The sequence below is a fragment of the Triturus cristatus genome, chromosome 2_2, assembly GCF_964204655.1.
Source record: "Triturus cristatus chromosome 2_2, aTriCri1.1, whole genome shotgun sequence".
In the NCBI taxonomy this organism is placed as follows: Eukaryota; Metazoa; Chordata; class Amphibia; order Caudata; family Salamandridae; genus Triturus; species Triturus cristatus.
Window position 1 is genome coordinate 790,744,700 of NC_140582.1, and position 15,408 is coordinate 790,760,107.

Here is a 15,408-nt window from a genome sequence, read left to right on the forward strand (position 1 = left end):
CATCGGGGCTCTACACAGTGTCGTACTCATCGGTAGCAAAAACTGTATCACCAAGGAATAGTTTCTGATTATAACCTATACCAGTTTCGATGCCTGCTTCCCTTGGTCACCAGAGACCTCTGCAACTTTCTCCGCATACAGCATGAAAAATCATGCCACTATGCAGACTTCCATGTCACTCATTAGAAAGAGGCCTCCATCTCCTCGGAAGTCTCCTAAGAAATATCTACCAAGGGAGAGTATCAACCACTGTGGAAGCAGAGGCACAAAAAGTCACTTATAAGATAATTTGAATGGAACTCAGATATGTCACCCTACATGCCCCTACATCCATCACTGTGTCACCACCAAGAGTTTCGTATTTGGATGACATCTCCACATTCCATGATTTCTTAGCATGTGGCATGGCGAAACTCAACATTTTGCTGGAAGCACCTCATACTACAGTCTCACTAATCACAGAGACTATGCAACCAAGATCACTGCTCAAGCCTTTACTTCCTCTGGTGCCAATGTCTCTTGTAATAGGCATAGGAGTAGAACACGTCTTATGCCTGCAACGATCAAAGCATGGCTCCATGGCTTCTAAATACATACCGACCTCTAGAGCATGATCCGGCCATGTGCAATTAGATCTAAACCGGACTCAATTACAGTCTTAGTTCACTGAAAATGTCATGTATCAGCTCCCAAGTCATCTGCTTACCCTAACAGAAAAAGCAAGAGGATGGACACCGCTTGAAAAAGGATAAACGGCACAACTTTCACAAGTTTTAAATCTTCCACCACTACGGCTCTTTAGGGAGGAATGATCAGCTTCTATAGGAAACAATACAAGTATTTGCAAAAGAGCTTCCAAAAGAATGAACACAGGAACTCTGGGGTGGTACAGGAGGGTCTTCTGATACCTAATCAGGTGCATTGGATCAGTGCAAAACATGCATCCGATTGTATTTCCATCACAAAGACTGGTGATTCTTCCAGAGCCAGAAGGTTCAATCCCCTTGATGAGCGTGGCAACCACATCAGCAGCAACAAAACAGCATAGATACTCCCATCAGTAGACGCATAGCTCCAGATAGATATCCTCCAATAAATCCCAATCAGCCTATTTAACTGTATGATCTCCATCCAACTCCAGGAAATGACTTTACCATCCTCACCCCTCTACACCACTCTGCTGGGGACTGTATTTCACAACGTCTACAAGAGTTCAAGATAGAGACTCTATTGATTTAAAAGCACAATCAGAGCTAACGACATTGTAGGTCAAGCTACCCTTAAGAACCTTTCCACTCTATAATTTACATAGAGTGGTGTAATCGTTTCTCTTTTTAGATTGCTGGACCTTTCCTCTTAAGAAAGATTCAGAATCTTAGAGATTTCTTTGCCACTCTATTCTTACATTTATCATTATAAATGAAGATCCTACAGTGCAATAGAAATGGTTGCTTACGTGGAGTCCTAGTCCTGGTTCTATTTTGTAGTGATCTTCATTGAAGTAACAAATGACCCTTCCTCCTCCCGACGGTTTCTCGGTCATGTGGAATAAAGTCCAGAGAGCTTAATTTCTGTACATCTCTACATCTCCATCACAAAGAACTGACTCTGAGAGGCAACTGGCAGTACAAGGAACCATGGTATTGGAAGCCTCCAGATGTCTTAAATGGACAGGCTAGTTTTTGTAATTGTAATGTCTACCCTGCACCCTCTTTCTCTCATTGTAGACAGACTTAGGCAGCAGTTTAGGCTCAAAGGTGCAGCAATGTAGTTTTGAATAAGGGATTTTAATTTGGAGTAGTGAATATGTTGGGCAATTATATGCCCTTTTTATAGATAAATATGTGAATTAAATGTTCCAGAACTCCCGCTTACAGCAGGGACAGTGGCGGCTCCTCTGCTATGGCGGAGGAGCGTCACCCCAATGCTTGCGGAGCAGTGTAAAAAAAATTATAATAACAGAAGTTATTTCTGTTATTATCACTTTTTTTTCCGGCCAGGCTGAGCGGGGCTGGGACTCCAGTGACGTCCGGGAGGAGGAGTGGTTGCTGCATTCCAAAGTGCGCAGGACTGCTCGGCCAGCCCAAAGCAGTCCTGCACACTTTGCATGTTCCCCACCAAGCTGCATTACACAGCCTGGTGGGGAACATGCCCAGCCTCCCATTCCCCGTCTGAGCACCCGAGCCACAGTGATCAGGCCAATCACAACCCTGCATTGCAGCGTTGTGATTTGCTTAGGGGAGGGAGCCTGTGTGCTTCCGGCGGAGAGACGATGTCATGACAAGGGACATGGAGGAGAGACGACTTGAGATGTGGTGAGGTGAGTCTTTTTTTTTATTTTGTAAAATCTCCCCTACATCCCCCCTGCCACTCTACTTTCGTTCCCTGCCAGCCGCTACTGAGCAGGGAATTATTCTTATGTTTATGTATTCAATAAAGATCAGTACAATACGGAACCTGGACTACAGTTAATTAACAATTTCTTCTGATTAAACTATAAAGGGAAGAAATACAGTTACAATTTGGGTTTCTGGTTTGCAGAGGTATACACCAGTGGCGTAGCTAGACCTTTAGCTGCCCGGGGCGATCCCTGAGTTTGCCGCCCAATGACGGCCGGAACGTGGGGACGGGGGCAGGGGTTGCTGTCGTCATACTAAGACAAGTGGGGGTGGTGCTGGCGACAGACGAAGACAAGCAGGGAGAGGCGACAGGCAATGAGGGGGAATAACAAAATAAAGAGAAATCTTACCACTTACGTTGTGCCTCCCCACCTTCCCCCAAAATAGTGCTGCCCAGGACACACTGTCCCTCCGTGCTACACCACTGGTATACACCCTGTTCAAGCTGGAACCACAATCCTAGTCAGGGTAAACTGGATACACACTAAAAGATAACCTGATTTGGTGGGGTCAGAGCAACAATACTTATACCCAGTTGTGTCTCTGTAGTGGGGGTGACTTCAAAGAAGGGTCTTTGAAGTGCACAGAAGCCCTTTCTTCACAGTCCTGGCTCCAGAATAGCTGTGGGGAGTAATCAACCCTTGGTATGGGGCGAAGACACTGACTAATCTGGTGTAAGTGTCAGCCCCTCCCTCCCTTCTTGCCCAGGAAGAGCCATCAAAATTTAGATGAGTACTCGGACACACATAACCTTCCTGTGCTTGTGGCTGTCTAGAGCGAATACACAAGGTGTAGCGGTCACCTACCCCAGACATGTATTGGAGACAGGCTGCAGGCACACAGAGCTGTGAGAGCAGAAAAATGACCGCTTTCTAAAAGTGGCAGTTCTAAAATAGTAATGTCAAATTCAACTTTATCAGTAAAGAGGATTTGTCATTACCATTCCAAAGATTTAAAACATGACACAGCTACTCCTTTCTATCTAGGATTTACAGCTTAGGTGTGTCTAAAGGAGTGTTAACCTATGAGAGGAGTAGGCCTCACAGCAACTTAAAAGTACATGTCCTAACTTTTACTTACACAGCCCCCTGCCCTATGGCCTACCTAGGGCCTACCTTAGGGGTGACCTATGTGTAATGAAAGGGGAGATTAAGGGTTTTAAATGCCTAGTCGAAATGGCAGTAAAACTGCACACACAGGATTTCCAGTGGCAGGCCTGAGACATGTTTACAGGTAACAATCCGTTCTGTATGCCCACTAGTAGCATTTAATTTATAGGCTCTGTGTATATGGTATACCTTTCTTTACAGGGGACTTAAAAGTAAATTCAAAATGTCAAACAGGCATATAACAATTACTGGTCAGCAGTGGCAAAGTGCTCAGAGTCCTGAAGCCAACAAAAGGAATTCAGCAAAAAACGAGGAAGACAAAAAAGTTGGGGTGACCCTTCGAAGAGAGCCATTTTCCAACACGTATCAATATAGTATCATTGAAAGAAAGCATGAGAGAAGAGTGCCTTTTCTACAGGTAAATGGCCTTTTCTTTTTAATCACTGTGGGAATTCAAAGGTATTTCTATTTACTTGAGAATCTTTAATAGCCTTGATTTGTGAGAGCCTTTAAGGTAGGTCTGATCCTATTTCCTTGTTGTTAATATTAAGTGCAGGGCAATCTTGTGAATGAGCTGGAGACCAGAGCATTTCATATGAGGTATTGACGAGGAAAGACATTTCATACAGTGACAAAGTAAATGTTTCATACACTATTGAAAAATATGTCTTTTTAGGTCTCGCCTTGCTATCGCGTAAGCGATCGCAAAGCGAGACTATAGAATACGGGTTTCAAAAGTGCTCCCAAAAAGCAGATTGCATGGCTAGCACGCGCACAATCACGCGCATCGAGCCGCCATGCAATCCGCCTTTTGGGAGCACTTCAAAGGGTCCGCTCCCCCGCCCCCAAGCGCGCGCGCGCCACGCTCCGCCGAGCTTTTCTTTTTTTTTGTAACTTAAAGCGCGAGGCGCGCGTGCGGCCAATGCTTGTTCTCATTGACACTGCATGAGTTGAGCTGCTTGTGTGCTTGCTTATAATAACCATCACCTGTGTATGGAGTGGCGTGGCGAGACCTTTCTCTTCTGATCTTTATATACGAGGTGACTGACTCTCCCACCTACACGCGATTAGTTGATTCACCTTCTATTTTCGGGTGTCCGGGTCCCCCATACAGGTCCACTCACTTTCATTTGGTGGGTGTCATCCTATTTTCAACTTACATTAACCCGCCGAAATATTAACATGACTCCTTAGACTTCAATAAGAGCACCCCCTTTGCAAACCTGCGTCAACCACCAAAAAGTGTTTCTCTGTTTGCTTTTATGGGGCTTCTTCTTGAACATCGAGTTTCACCCTCATTACAGCTATCAGATTGACAGATAGGTCCCTCCCATCCTCCCGCTTTCCCATTTTAGCAGTCCGCTCCTACTCACAGAGACTAAACACGATCTGCGTGACTGTGCCTGGTCCCACGGCCACCCCCTTCGCCATGGTCCGGCGCGCCGCCTGGAAGACGTACCCCGCTGCCGCATACAGCCCTGCGGCTCCCAACCATCGACAGCTCCAACATTTACTAAGGGACGACCTGCGAGGCTCGCTTTCAGTCGCAACCGGGCTAGCCATGGCGACCTTCATATATTGCCGACTTTTCACTCTTGATATATGAACGCGTCCATATTGGAACAGTTGACGTTGTATTCGTTAGCGTAACAGCAGCCATTTCAGAACGGGAACCTTTAATTTACCAACAAACTTGCGCCATGATGGATGGGTTTTCAATTCAATGCACGGGTGGCGAACACCTTAAAATAAATGGCGAATACATACATCGCACGAGCCAACTGGATTTTCGATAAACCATTGACAAATTACAATTCCCTCTGTATTTGGATCGTTGCCGTTTTACTGAGTCTTTGAGCTCCACTTTTCTCTTTTTCTCACCCCTTGTCCTTCTTCTCTTCTGTCCATATTTTAGTCACAAACCATGGCTGGGTAGTGTTGTCAATCTCTAACTTAGTCTTATACAACAGTCCACTCATTTTGTAAACAGGCTTTTTTAAAGTGCTGCCGTGGCCTAAAGCTACAGTGCACGTGAACGAGCACGTGCGCCCTCCGTTGCACGCGATCGTAATCGCGATTGCGATCACTTTCACTTTCGGCCGCGTTGCCAAAGCTTGTTGGATTTGTCAACCTGCCGTGTTTTGATATTGTCTTGTCTTGTCCTCGTTGTCTCCACTGAAGGCTGTTCCCCTAAGTGTCCACCTACTTCACAGGAACGATAACAGACTTATTCTATTCTAAATGTTTGCTTCCAAACAATATATTCCCACCTAAACATATCTACAAACATCACTGCATTACAAACTGCACACACAATACACACCATGCAAAGGCCCACAACGTTGAAATCTCTTGTCATCCTTTGCAGCAGCCTAGACTCCTTACAAAAAGATTTGTTTATCCCAACTCTGAAGCCACAAGTTGTAATATGCCTTTATAAAATGTTAGCTACACAGCGGAGCTTAATGGGAGACTGTCGCCTGCCTAAAATCAGGAAGCAGGCATACCGAACCGGCACCTCCTCACCAGTTCCCGTCAGCCAACAGCAACCCCCATGCCTGGCGTGCACACAGGACTACACTGCCAGGCACAGCACTACCGACTGCCTGCCTTCCTGTCCACGCACTGTTACCCCATGGTGCTGCCACAGGACAGTGGCTACATTCCCTGCATCTGCTCCACAACACGTTGTTCCCACCATGGGGGTTTCCCACAGCCGGGTGCAGTTAATAAGTACAGGGACCCAAAGGCATGTGGCATCGCAGAATGGACGTGGTACAGGTAGGCTTTTATTTATTCGTTTTCACTTTTGTATAGCGCAAACTTTACCCAAAGGTATCAGAGCGCTTTAAATCAGCACCAATTGCATTACAGTTAGACACAAGCTTAGCATGAAAGAGAGCAGGCATGCACAGTGGGGAAGAGGGGGGAGCGCCGGCGTTTATAAAGTATGTAAACCACAGTGCGTGTTTGGTGAATTACATAAGAGGAAACAAGTTTGCTCACACCGTAAAATGTATTGTTTATCACGTTTTAAAACAACAGCAATCTACAGAAAAGTACACTTGAGCCCATTTTTAGTGTGCCAGTCAGTGCTTAATTTGTGCCGGTTAGGTTTCCGGTGCTCAGCACCCCCACTTAATTGTGATAATAGCTGTCTGCTACATGGTGGCACTGTGTGTGTGATTCAGAGATGAGCACAACAACAATTGTTTATTAATTCAAAAGACATTATAAATTACTAATACCTTGCGTACCGGCTATTCTTGTAGCTTTGGGGCATGTAAGAGTCTGATTTGTCACACTTGTAGGAGTGTGATTGCTAGAAGTTGTGTTGTTACTATTATTGGCAGCACTGGCAGGGGTAGTGCGAGCTATGGTAGTCTCATTAAGAGAGCCCTGGCACATATTGTTTTGCAAATTAAGCACTGGTGCCAGTGGTAGCTTGATGCACAGCAGGGCATTCTATTTACTATTCAGCTATTTTGCATTGGAAAGGGGCACATTTCACAGAGTAAAAAATGGAAGGCCCTGCTTTGTGTCAAGGGGCAAACAGTGACAGATTTTGACTCCAGGCCCGACTACGAAAATAGCCAGACCAGGCTTTATATTAGCAATGTCTACTTAGAGCAAGTGCAAACAACGGGGAATGTGTTAATTTCTCCGAAAAAAGACAGTGTATGTGTGCTACAGTGCACAGCACACATCCAATGTGTGGCAACCTTTTGAGTTTGTCTACGCATAGAATTTTGTGGTGGAAATTTGTGCCTCAAGTACAATGCTATGCTAGAAGCTTACACTCCCCTGTGCACCCTGGTGTGAAGCTACCTGCCTCACAGGGCAGCCCTGTTTGTGTGACAGTGCAGGGGATGAACTGTATTTTTCTCCTTGCACAAATTCATTTGGATGCTGCACTGTGTGAAAAAAAAGAAAATTTGGGCCTTGTTTCCAATGATCACGAAAGTAAAAGTGTGTAGTTTCGGTTACAGTGCTAACATGTATGTAAAACTCTCTCCTCTCGTTCTACTATGACATATATACACTGACTGGCTGCATAACAATTACACTTGCCACATCCGTTACTACCCCTCTCTCATCTTCTTTCTTTCTCTCTCTCTCCATCTCACTCTCTCTTTCTCTCTGTTATTTTTGTCCTCATTTCCTTTTCTTACTTATACTCTTTTTTGTCTTCTGTATTCTCCCTTTCCACTCTTCCTTGGCTCTCTCTTTCATTTTGGTCTCCACAGCATTACTTATCTCACTGTCTTTATGTGGCGCACACAGTGTTTTTATCTTCCCTTGTCCCTAAAGCAAAGACAAAACCATTGCTCAGTTTAACAAGCATTTGCAATGCAATAGGTCTCGCAATTATGTGAGTTTCAGCTATTGGCATTATAAATAACAATCCCTTTTATTTATTTGTTTTAAAAACCAAAACATAAATAAAAGGCATTGTCATTTATAATGCCAATAGCTCAAACTCAAGTAAATGCGAGACCTATTGCATTGCAAATGCTTGTTTTAATCTTGCTTTGTCAGATGCTGAGCAGATTGTTGTATAATGATGAACAAATCTTTTGTTGAGCATCAGAGACTGCACAGAATTATGGAATCTGTGTGTTATATTTAAAGAGAAAATGGCACATTATACTGTAATTGTTGTTTGTCCTGCAGTCAAACCTTATGAAAGAATGACTCTTCAGGATTTAAAAGAAGCTGAAGACGAGTTTGATGAAGAGGATGAAAGAGCTATTGAACTGTACAGGTAAAATAAAATGTGAATGTACTGAACAAAAAAAAGCATTCAAAAACACGACTGCTTTATATCACCAGTTTATATGTCTTTGAATAAGGAAGTGTGATAGAAAACATTTCCCGTATGTGAACATCCTAACCTTTTTTACAATATCAATCACACAGTCAAGATATATGATAATTGTTTTTAACAGCTTGTCTTTTTCCATATTATTTTGTTAGTCCTTTCTTTAAGAACTAATCACAGTAAAGTCTCACTTTTTTTAAACCCACAATTAACCTTGTTTAGAGGAGAAGAGAGAGTTTTCTCAATCTCCAGTGATTTCCAGTAAAACATATTCAAAGATAATTTGAAAGCTCTTTAGTTTCAAATTGTGATCTTTGGATTGTGGAATAACTCTATTATCTAGCGATCAGGATGTGATATTTTTATGGAATAACCAGACAAATGGTTAGGATATTAGGGTGCCATTACTGAGTTATTCATGTAGATTGTAAACTATCCACGTTCGACCTAATAGTTTATAGTTACACCTATGAGAAATAATTGTATTAATAATTTTGCTGGCATGTGGTGTCAGGTCCCAAATATGATGCATGAGCAGAATAGACCCTCATGCCACCCTAACTTTGAAATGGTAGCTACAAGACTGTTACAAATGGCAAAATGTTATAACAGTGGTTCCCAACCTTATAATTCCAGAGGACCCCCTCTGAATCACTGATAGAAGCCAGGGACCCACAAACAAATTGTACGATTTACATTTTAAACATTAAAACAGTAATTCACAAACAATACACAAGCAAGTACACACCAAACAAATACTTAAATTACTAAGATTTTAATATTTTATATTGAGAAAATATGCAGAAATTGAAAAGTTTTAATGAGAAGGTTGGTGCTGAATCTCGGTGACTAACTTTTCAATGTTTGGTTTTATTTTGCGGTACGAGGCTCCTGCTTCCGCCAGGGCGAGACTGGGAACCCAAAGCAGCCCTAGCAAATTTTGTCAGACCAGTCCCCATATGGTGCACGCGTACCTCTACATCACCACTACAATGGTGGTACGGACCGTACCCACGCTCTGAGGGCGTGAGTACGGTCCGTATCACGCGTACCCCTACATCACCACTACAATGGTGGTACGGACCGTACCCACGCTCTAAGGGCGTGGGTACGGTCCGTACCACGTGTACCCCTACATCACCACTACAATGGTGGTACGGCCCGTACCCACGCCCTCAGAGCGTGGGTACAGTCCGAACCACCATTGTAGTGGTGATGTAGGGGTACGCGTGGTACGGACCGTACCCAACCTATGAATGCGGGGGTACGGACCGCATCACCCGTACCCCTAGGGCACCAGTACATTTGTGAGACAAGGCGTACACACGCCACGAATGTTGGTTTAGGGCCTGGTGCAGCATATAACCAGTACATTGGGGGGGGTGTATGCCCAGGACAGCAGTGTACTGCACCAAGGGTGCGGGTGGGTGGGTGGGTGGCTGCCTAGGATTCCCAGCAGTGGACAAATACATGTGAGGTGTGGGTGCAGAGGAATACCAGCAGTGGACAGAGACATGTGAGGGGTGGGTGCAGAGGAATACCAGCAGTGGACAGAGACATGTGAGGGGTGGGTGCAGAGGAATACCAGCAGTGGACAGAGACATGTGAGGGGTGGGTGCAGAGGAATACCAGCAGTGGACAGAGACATGTGAGGGGTGGGTGCAGAGGACTCCCAGCAGTGGACAGAGACATGGGGGTGGGTGCAGAGGACTCCCAGCAGTGGTCAGAGACATGGGGGTGGGTGCCTATCACTCCCAGCAGTGGACAGAGACATGTGAGGGGTGGGTGCAGAGGACACCCAGCAGTGGACAGAAACATGGGGGTGGGTGCCTATCACTCCCAGCAGTGGACAGAGACATGTGAGGGGTGGGTGCCTATCACTCCCAGCAGTGGACAGAGACATGTGAGGGGTGGGTGCCTATCACTCCCATCAGTGGACAGAGACATGTGAGGAGTGGGTGCAGAGGACTCCCAGCAGTGGACAGAGACATGGGGTGGATGCAGAGGACTCCCAGCAGTGGACAGAGACATGGGGGTGGGTGCAGAGGACTCCCAGCAGTGGACAGAGATATGGGGGTGGGTGCAGAGGACTCCCAGCAGTGGACAGAGACATGTGAGGGGTGGGTGCCTATCACTCCCAGCAGTGGACAGAGACATGTGAGGGGTGGGTGCAGAGGACTCCCAGCAGTGGACAGAGACATGGGGGTGTGTACATCATTATCAGATGACCACAACTCCATGGGTGAATGTACGCATCCCTAATTTTCGACTATGTTGATAGTGCCATAACAACACATCACTGACAGCAGTGTCCCACTCCCATGAGGATGGATGTCTTTCCCCCACTGCATGACACACCACATGTGGGTGTGAAGACCAATGACACATGAATAAACACCCCTGGCGGATGCAGCACAATACACACACAGAGATCACACCACAAGACTGTATAGTCATGTCAATGCCTACTAAACTAAGAGAGCCAAAGGGAACACATACTGTCACGCACATCCCAGGACTGATAGGAATGTACAGGTGCTGGGACAGCCACCAAGATGTTGTCTCTCATGGAAGGAATAGGGTGGAGTTCCCACAGATACAATGCCCACAATAGTCAGTCAGGTGCCCAAATACCCTGCAGAACAAGTACCATATGTGTGCTAGGCTGGGATTACACACATGCATAGTGCGGAAAAGGGAGAATTACTCCCTGAAGGCATGGCAACATACTCAATACACAAGAAGAGTGACTAGCAAGGACGGCACAGACGATGCAGGCGGAGACATTGCTGAGCAGGCATGGCCATAGTTGAAGGGATCCGTCACCAACAAAGGGAATGTATACACAGGTCAGCAGAACAGTTGTGCAACTCTCTGCAGGGAAGATGTCAGGTGCCACGGAGGAAGGGACACACCTTGGTACAATGAATCAAAAAACAAATAACACACACGACCAAAGATCCTTTGCAGAGACCTTGTGATGGCACGCAGATCCCATGGGCCACCTCCTGACCATCAGACTCGAACCTTTGTCCTAAACATAACACATTACCACAACCACAACTCCTGGAGCATCAGCACCAACATCAATACCTGAAATGCAATAGTGTGCAAAGTCAACAGAAAATGCTTCAATCAGCATAAGATAACATTTTTATCAACAACACTATATACAAAGGCCATTGGCCAGTCCAGAATAGAAGTCCTTGGGGGGGACACATGGGCACGTGTCTCCCCTAGCTTGCCTGCACATTAGAACCATCAGGTTCGTCGACTGGGGGCGGGGCATCCAGTGGGGAAGGACCAGGCACCGCAGGGATAGGAGGTGTAAGGGTAGGTGTGGTGGGTGCAGGACTGGACGCCTCCACCACAGGGGGTGGGGCAGCGCCAAAGGTGGAGGTGAGCTCGGCGCTGCACACTTCTGCCAGGGCGTCCAGAGTATCCCCTGCACCGGAAGAAACCACAGGCACAAAGGAGGGGGTGGGGTCAGAGGGATGGGGTGCAGCGATACTGGGGGAGGGGGTGGACAGGGGGGTGATCAACTCCCCTACCCGGAGAGTGCCTTGCCCGTTTGCGGGCTGGTGACCCAGTGGTGCTGAGGCCCAGCACAGCCAAGTAGCTCTCCTTGTCTGACTGTGTGGCAGGGGAGCCAAGGGGAGTGCCTTTGGAGGGACTGGGTAGTGAGGCATGCGGACTCAGACTGTGGCTGCGTGTATGCCTGTGTGCCCCAGACCCAGTGGGTGTGCCTTTATCCCCCTGAGTGTGCATGCCAGGAGGTGTGTGTGTGCCCTTACGTGTTTGTGTGCTGCCTGTGTCTGGTGGGGTGCGTGCTTGGGAATGTCTGGGTGTGCATGGGACAGGCATGGGAGTGGGAAGTGTGGATGGTGCTGGATCCCTCCTCAAGGTCTGTGCAGGTGTCTCCCTTGGTGTCCTCCGACGATGCTGTGGGCAAGTTGAAGATACTGAAAATAATCAGTCACCTGTATACATCTGACACATGAGTCCAAACAAAATAGGTCACAGTGCATATCAGGAAATGCATCATGACATCATCTACATTACTCCGCACATATGTAAGCCCTGCACTCCACAGTTGGTTGACCCACCATGCCACTTGGAAACAAGGAAAATTAGGACACAACAGCAAATTACTTGATATCGAATTATACTGAGAAGATAGTGTCTGGGAACAGTTGAGCACAGCAATACTATGAAGGCATGCCACCTCTTGTTTACTGTGAACGAAACAGTATTGGTGCACCCAAGGCTAAATAACAGACCGCAATGCTGAAGGTGTCCCCACAATCAGAGACCTGTGAGTACTTTGGAAACCCAAACGAAATACGTTGTGATCCCTTGGGAATCACAACACTTTACACAATCTACATGTTTAGAATGTGTGAATGTGCCACTTTATGAACAGAACACACATGTGCCTGTATAAAAGAAGTCACACAAGGAGGTGCACACAAAACTACATTTACACAGTCATTGTATGAGCTGCCAGCCTTATTCAAATAAGCCACTGTTAGAAAGAAATGGGGTTTCAGTAAGTACATATACATGGCCCCACGGCAGTCTGAATGACTTGACACTCGTAAGTTGGTATCAGCAACAACCAAGGACTTACCCAAATGCCACCACACTGTGGGAACATGGATATGTATAACCTTTAAAAAAGTGTTATTCGAACCGTGCCTTTCTTTAATATGTACCAGCGTGTCCCCTGAAAGTGTAAAGGTGGTTTCTTGTGCACTTCCGTGGGAGACATCTGTCATGCAGGCACATTATTGTCCTTCACAACAAAACATCAAAGTCAAGCATTGAAAAAATGAAGACATGTTGACAAGTGTAATTAGTGAGTGCTAGGGTACAAGACTTCTTGACTAACAACTTGAATCATGCCACCTGTCACATGGCCATCCGTACCATGATTACACAGTTGGCAACACATCTGACCCACTGCCTGTCATGTGGAGTGGCACACATGTCCAAAAACAGGACAGTGCATAAGATAATGGGCCTGCAATTGTGTCGGAATAAGGAACACCTGCACTGAGGAGACACACTCATGGCAAGCAAGAATGTCCACACAGATGTAACCACACAAAGACCAAACTACGTAGCATCTGGACCACACACTGGTGCCAAAAATGGATGAGCATGAATCCTGTATTTAAACTTTTGACACATGCTGCAAAGCGCAAACATTAAACCCTGCACAACATGACTGGGTCACTGCATGTTGAGTGTCTGTCCAGACAATTATCACTCACAGGTCAGACCTGGCAAGGAGACATAAGGTTTGGACATGTAGGCCTTGCCCGCACAAACCCCCCATACCTAACACAATGTGATTGAGACAGATCAAGAAGTTACGCCTCTTAATCTGGGTTTACTAAAATGTGCATCAAGAAATCCTAAATGTACTCCACATCACCTCGTGAGGGTGCCAACACATATTTGTGACAAACAACCATCAACAGATAGTTGTAAATAGACACACAGGCACTGCCCAGTGTGAGGATGCACAAGCCAAATGGGGTCACCCTGTCCAGTGGACACATGTAGCACACTTTACATAAATACAAATGAGGACAGGGAACAATGCCACAGAGGCCAACCTATGCTGAACACACAGAGAATGGGCACAGTGTTGGATGACACACATGAATCAGAGGCAAGGGTGTGTCAGGGGACTGTAGTGGGGACACTGCTCCATGGTCCTGGAATGATCTGACTGTAACATGAGCAACCATCCCGGCACTATGCATATCTCCCACTCATGCACATCATGTCTGAGGCCACAACATCGGTCATGCATGCTGCAAGTCTGTTCATTTGAATCCTCACACTCCTATGTTGAGACTCCGCATCAGTGCCAACAAATATGGACCCCCAAATGAATGAACAGGACAGGGCACAGGCAAGGTACCAACACATGTCACAGACCACCCCCACACATGATGCAGAAAGAAATGTGCACTTGGATTACCTGGCAGCCGAGATGACCATGTGCAATAGTGTTTACACACAGACCAGGGAACACATGTCAAGGAGGGGAAGAGAGGAAGAACAGCACCGGTTGACTTGGGGGGGAAAAGGATATGCACTGCACATATAAACCCTGGCAGTGTATCCAGGCGACTGGTCACTTCCAAAAGCTGGTGACACACAACAAACACACATGTACCTACCCCTTTGCTGCTGCTGCATCTCCTGTAACCGCCTATCCATGTCAGGGAAGACTATCGCCAGGACACGCTTCATCTGGTGGGTCAGGCGTCGGCGCCCGCCGTGGCGGCGTGGAGGTGAGTCCTTCAGCAGGACCCGGGCGATCCTCCGGGTCCAGCACCGGATGTCCTGCCACCGTTTTCTTACTTGGGCTAGGCGCCGACTGCGACCCTCCACCGATCTCACGGCCCTGACGGCCTGCTTCCAGATCTCCCCCTTGGCGTAGGCAGTTACCTGTGAGGATGACAAAGTGAGACAACATCACTACACCTGCTCCATGTCAGAGAGACACACATTTGAACATCTTTGAAATGTTGAACAGGGCATAGGATGCTGCCAAGGAATTGCATCTTAGTCTTAGGCCTCTGTAGAAGCCCCAATGCACTACATGGCATATAAACTACACAGGTGGCATGAGGGGTGCGACACACTCCATGAACATGGCACACACTGCATCACAAGAGACACCAGGCTGATGGACAGCACCTCCAAGCAGTTACATGCCCCAGGCCACTGACGCAACCTCAGCAGAGTACACAGACACACACAGGCACAGATCAATCACATGCCATTGGCAACAGCGGATACAAACCTCACTCTGCACATGTGCCACTTGCCTGTGGGGTGTCACAGGTGTGGGGCTAGCTCAGCAAGTCAGACACACAGCACGGCTTACTTCTCACATCAGATGGGTAGACCTGTTGCCTCTTCCATGCAGCTGTGGTGCAACACTTCACATAGACACTCACCCACATGACAAGGAACATTCACACACATCAATGTCCAGGGGGCGTACACATCACTTGGACACTCTCACCACAGCTCCACTCAACTCAGACACATC

At 46.7% G+C, this 15,408-nt stretch overlaps 1 protein-coding gene across 1 annotated transcript in view; it reads left to right on the forward strand.

Moving 5' to 3' along the window:
- Window positions 1–15,408, forward strand: part of PDCL2 (phosducin like 2) — a 287,508-nt gene that overhangs the window by 87,061 nt on the left and 185,039 nt on the right. Inside the window, exon 3 of the mRNA XM_085642073.1 lies at window positions 8,183–8,273. Within this exon, the coding sequence (XP_085498199.1) occupies window positions 8,183–8,273 (91 nt within the window). The remainder of the gene's footprint in view (window positions 1–8,182; window positions 8,274–15,408) is intronic.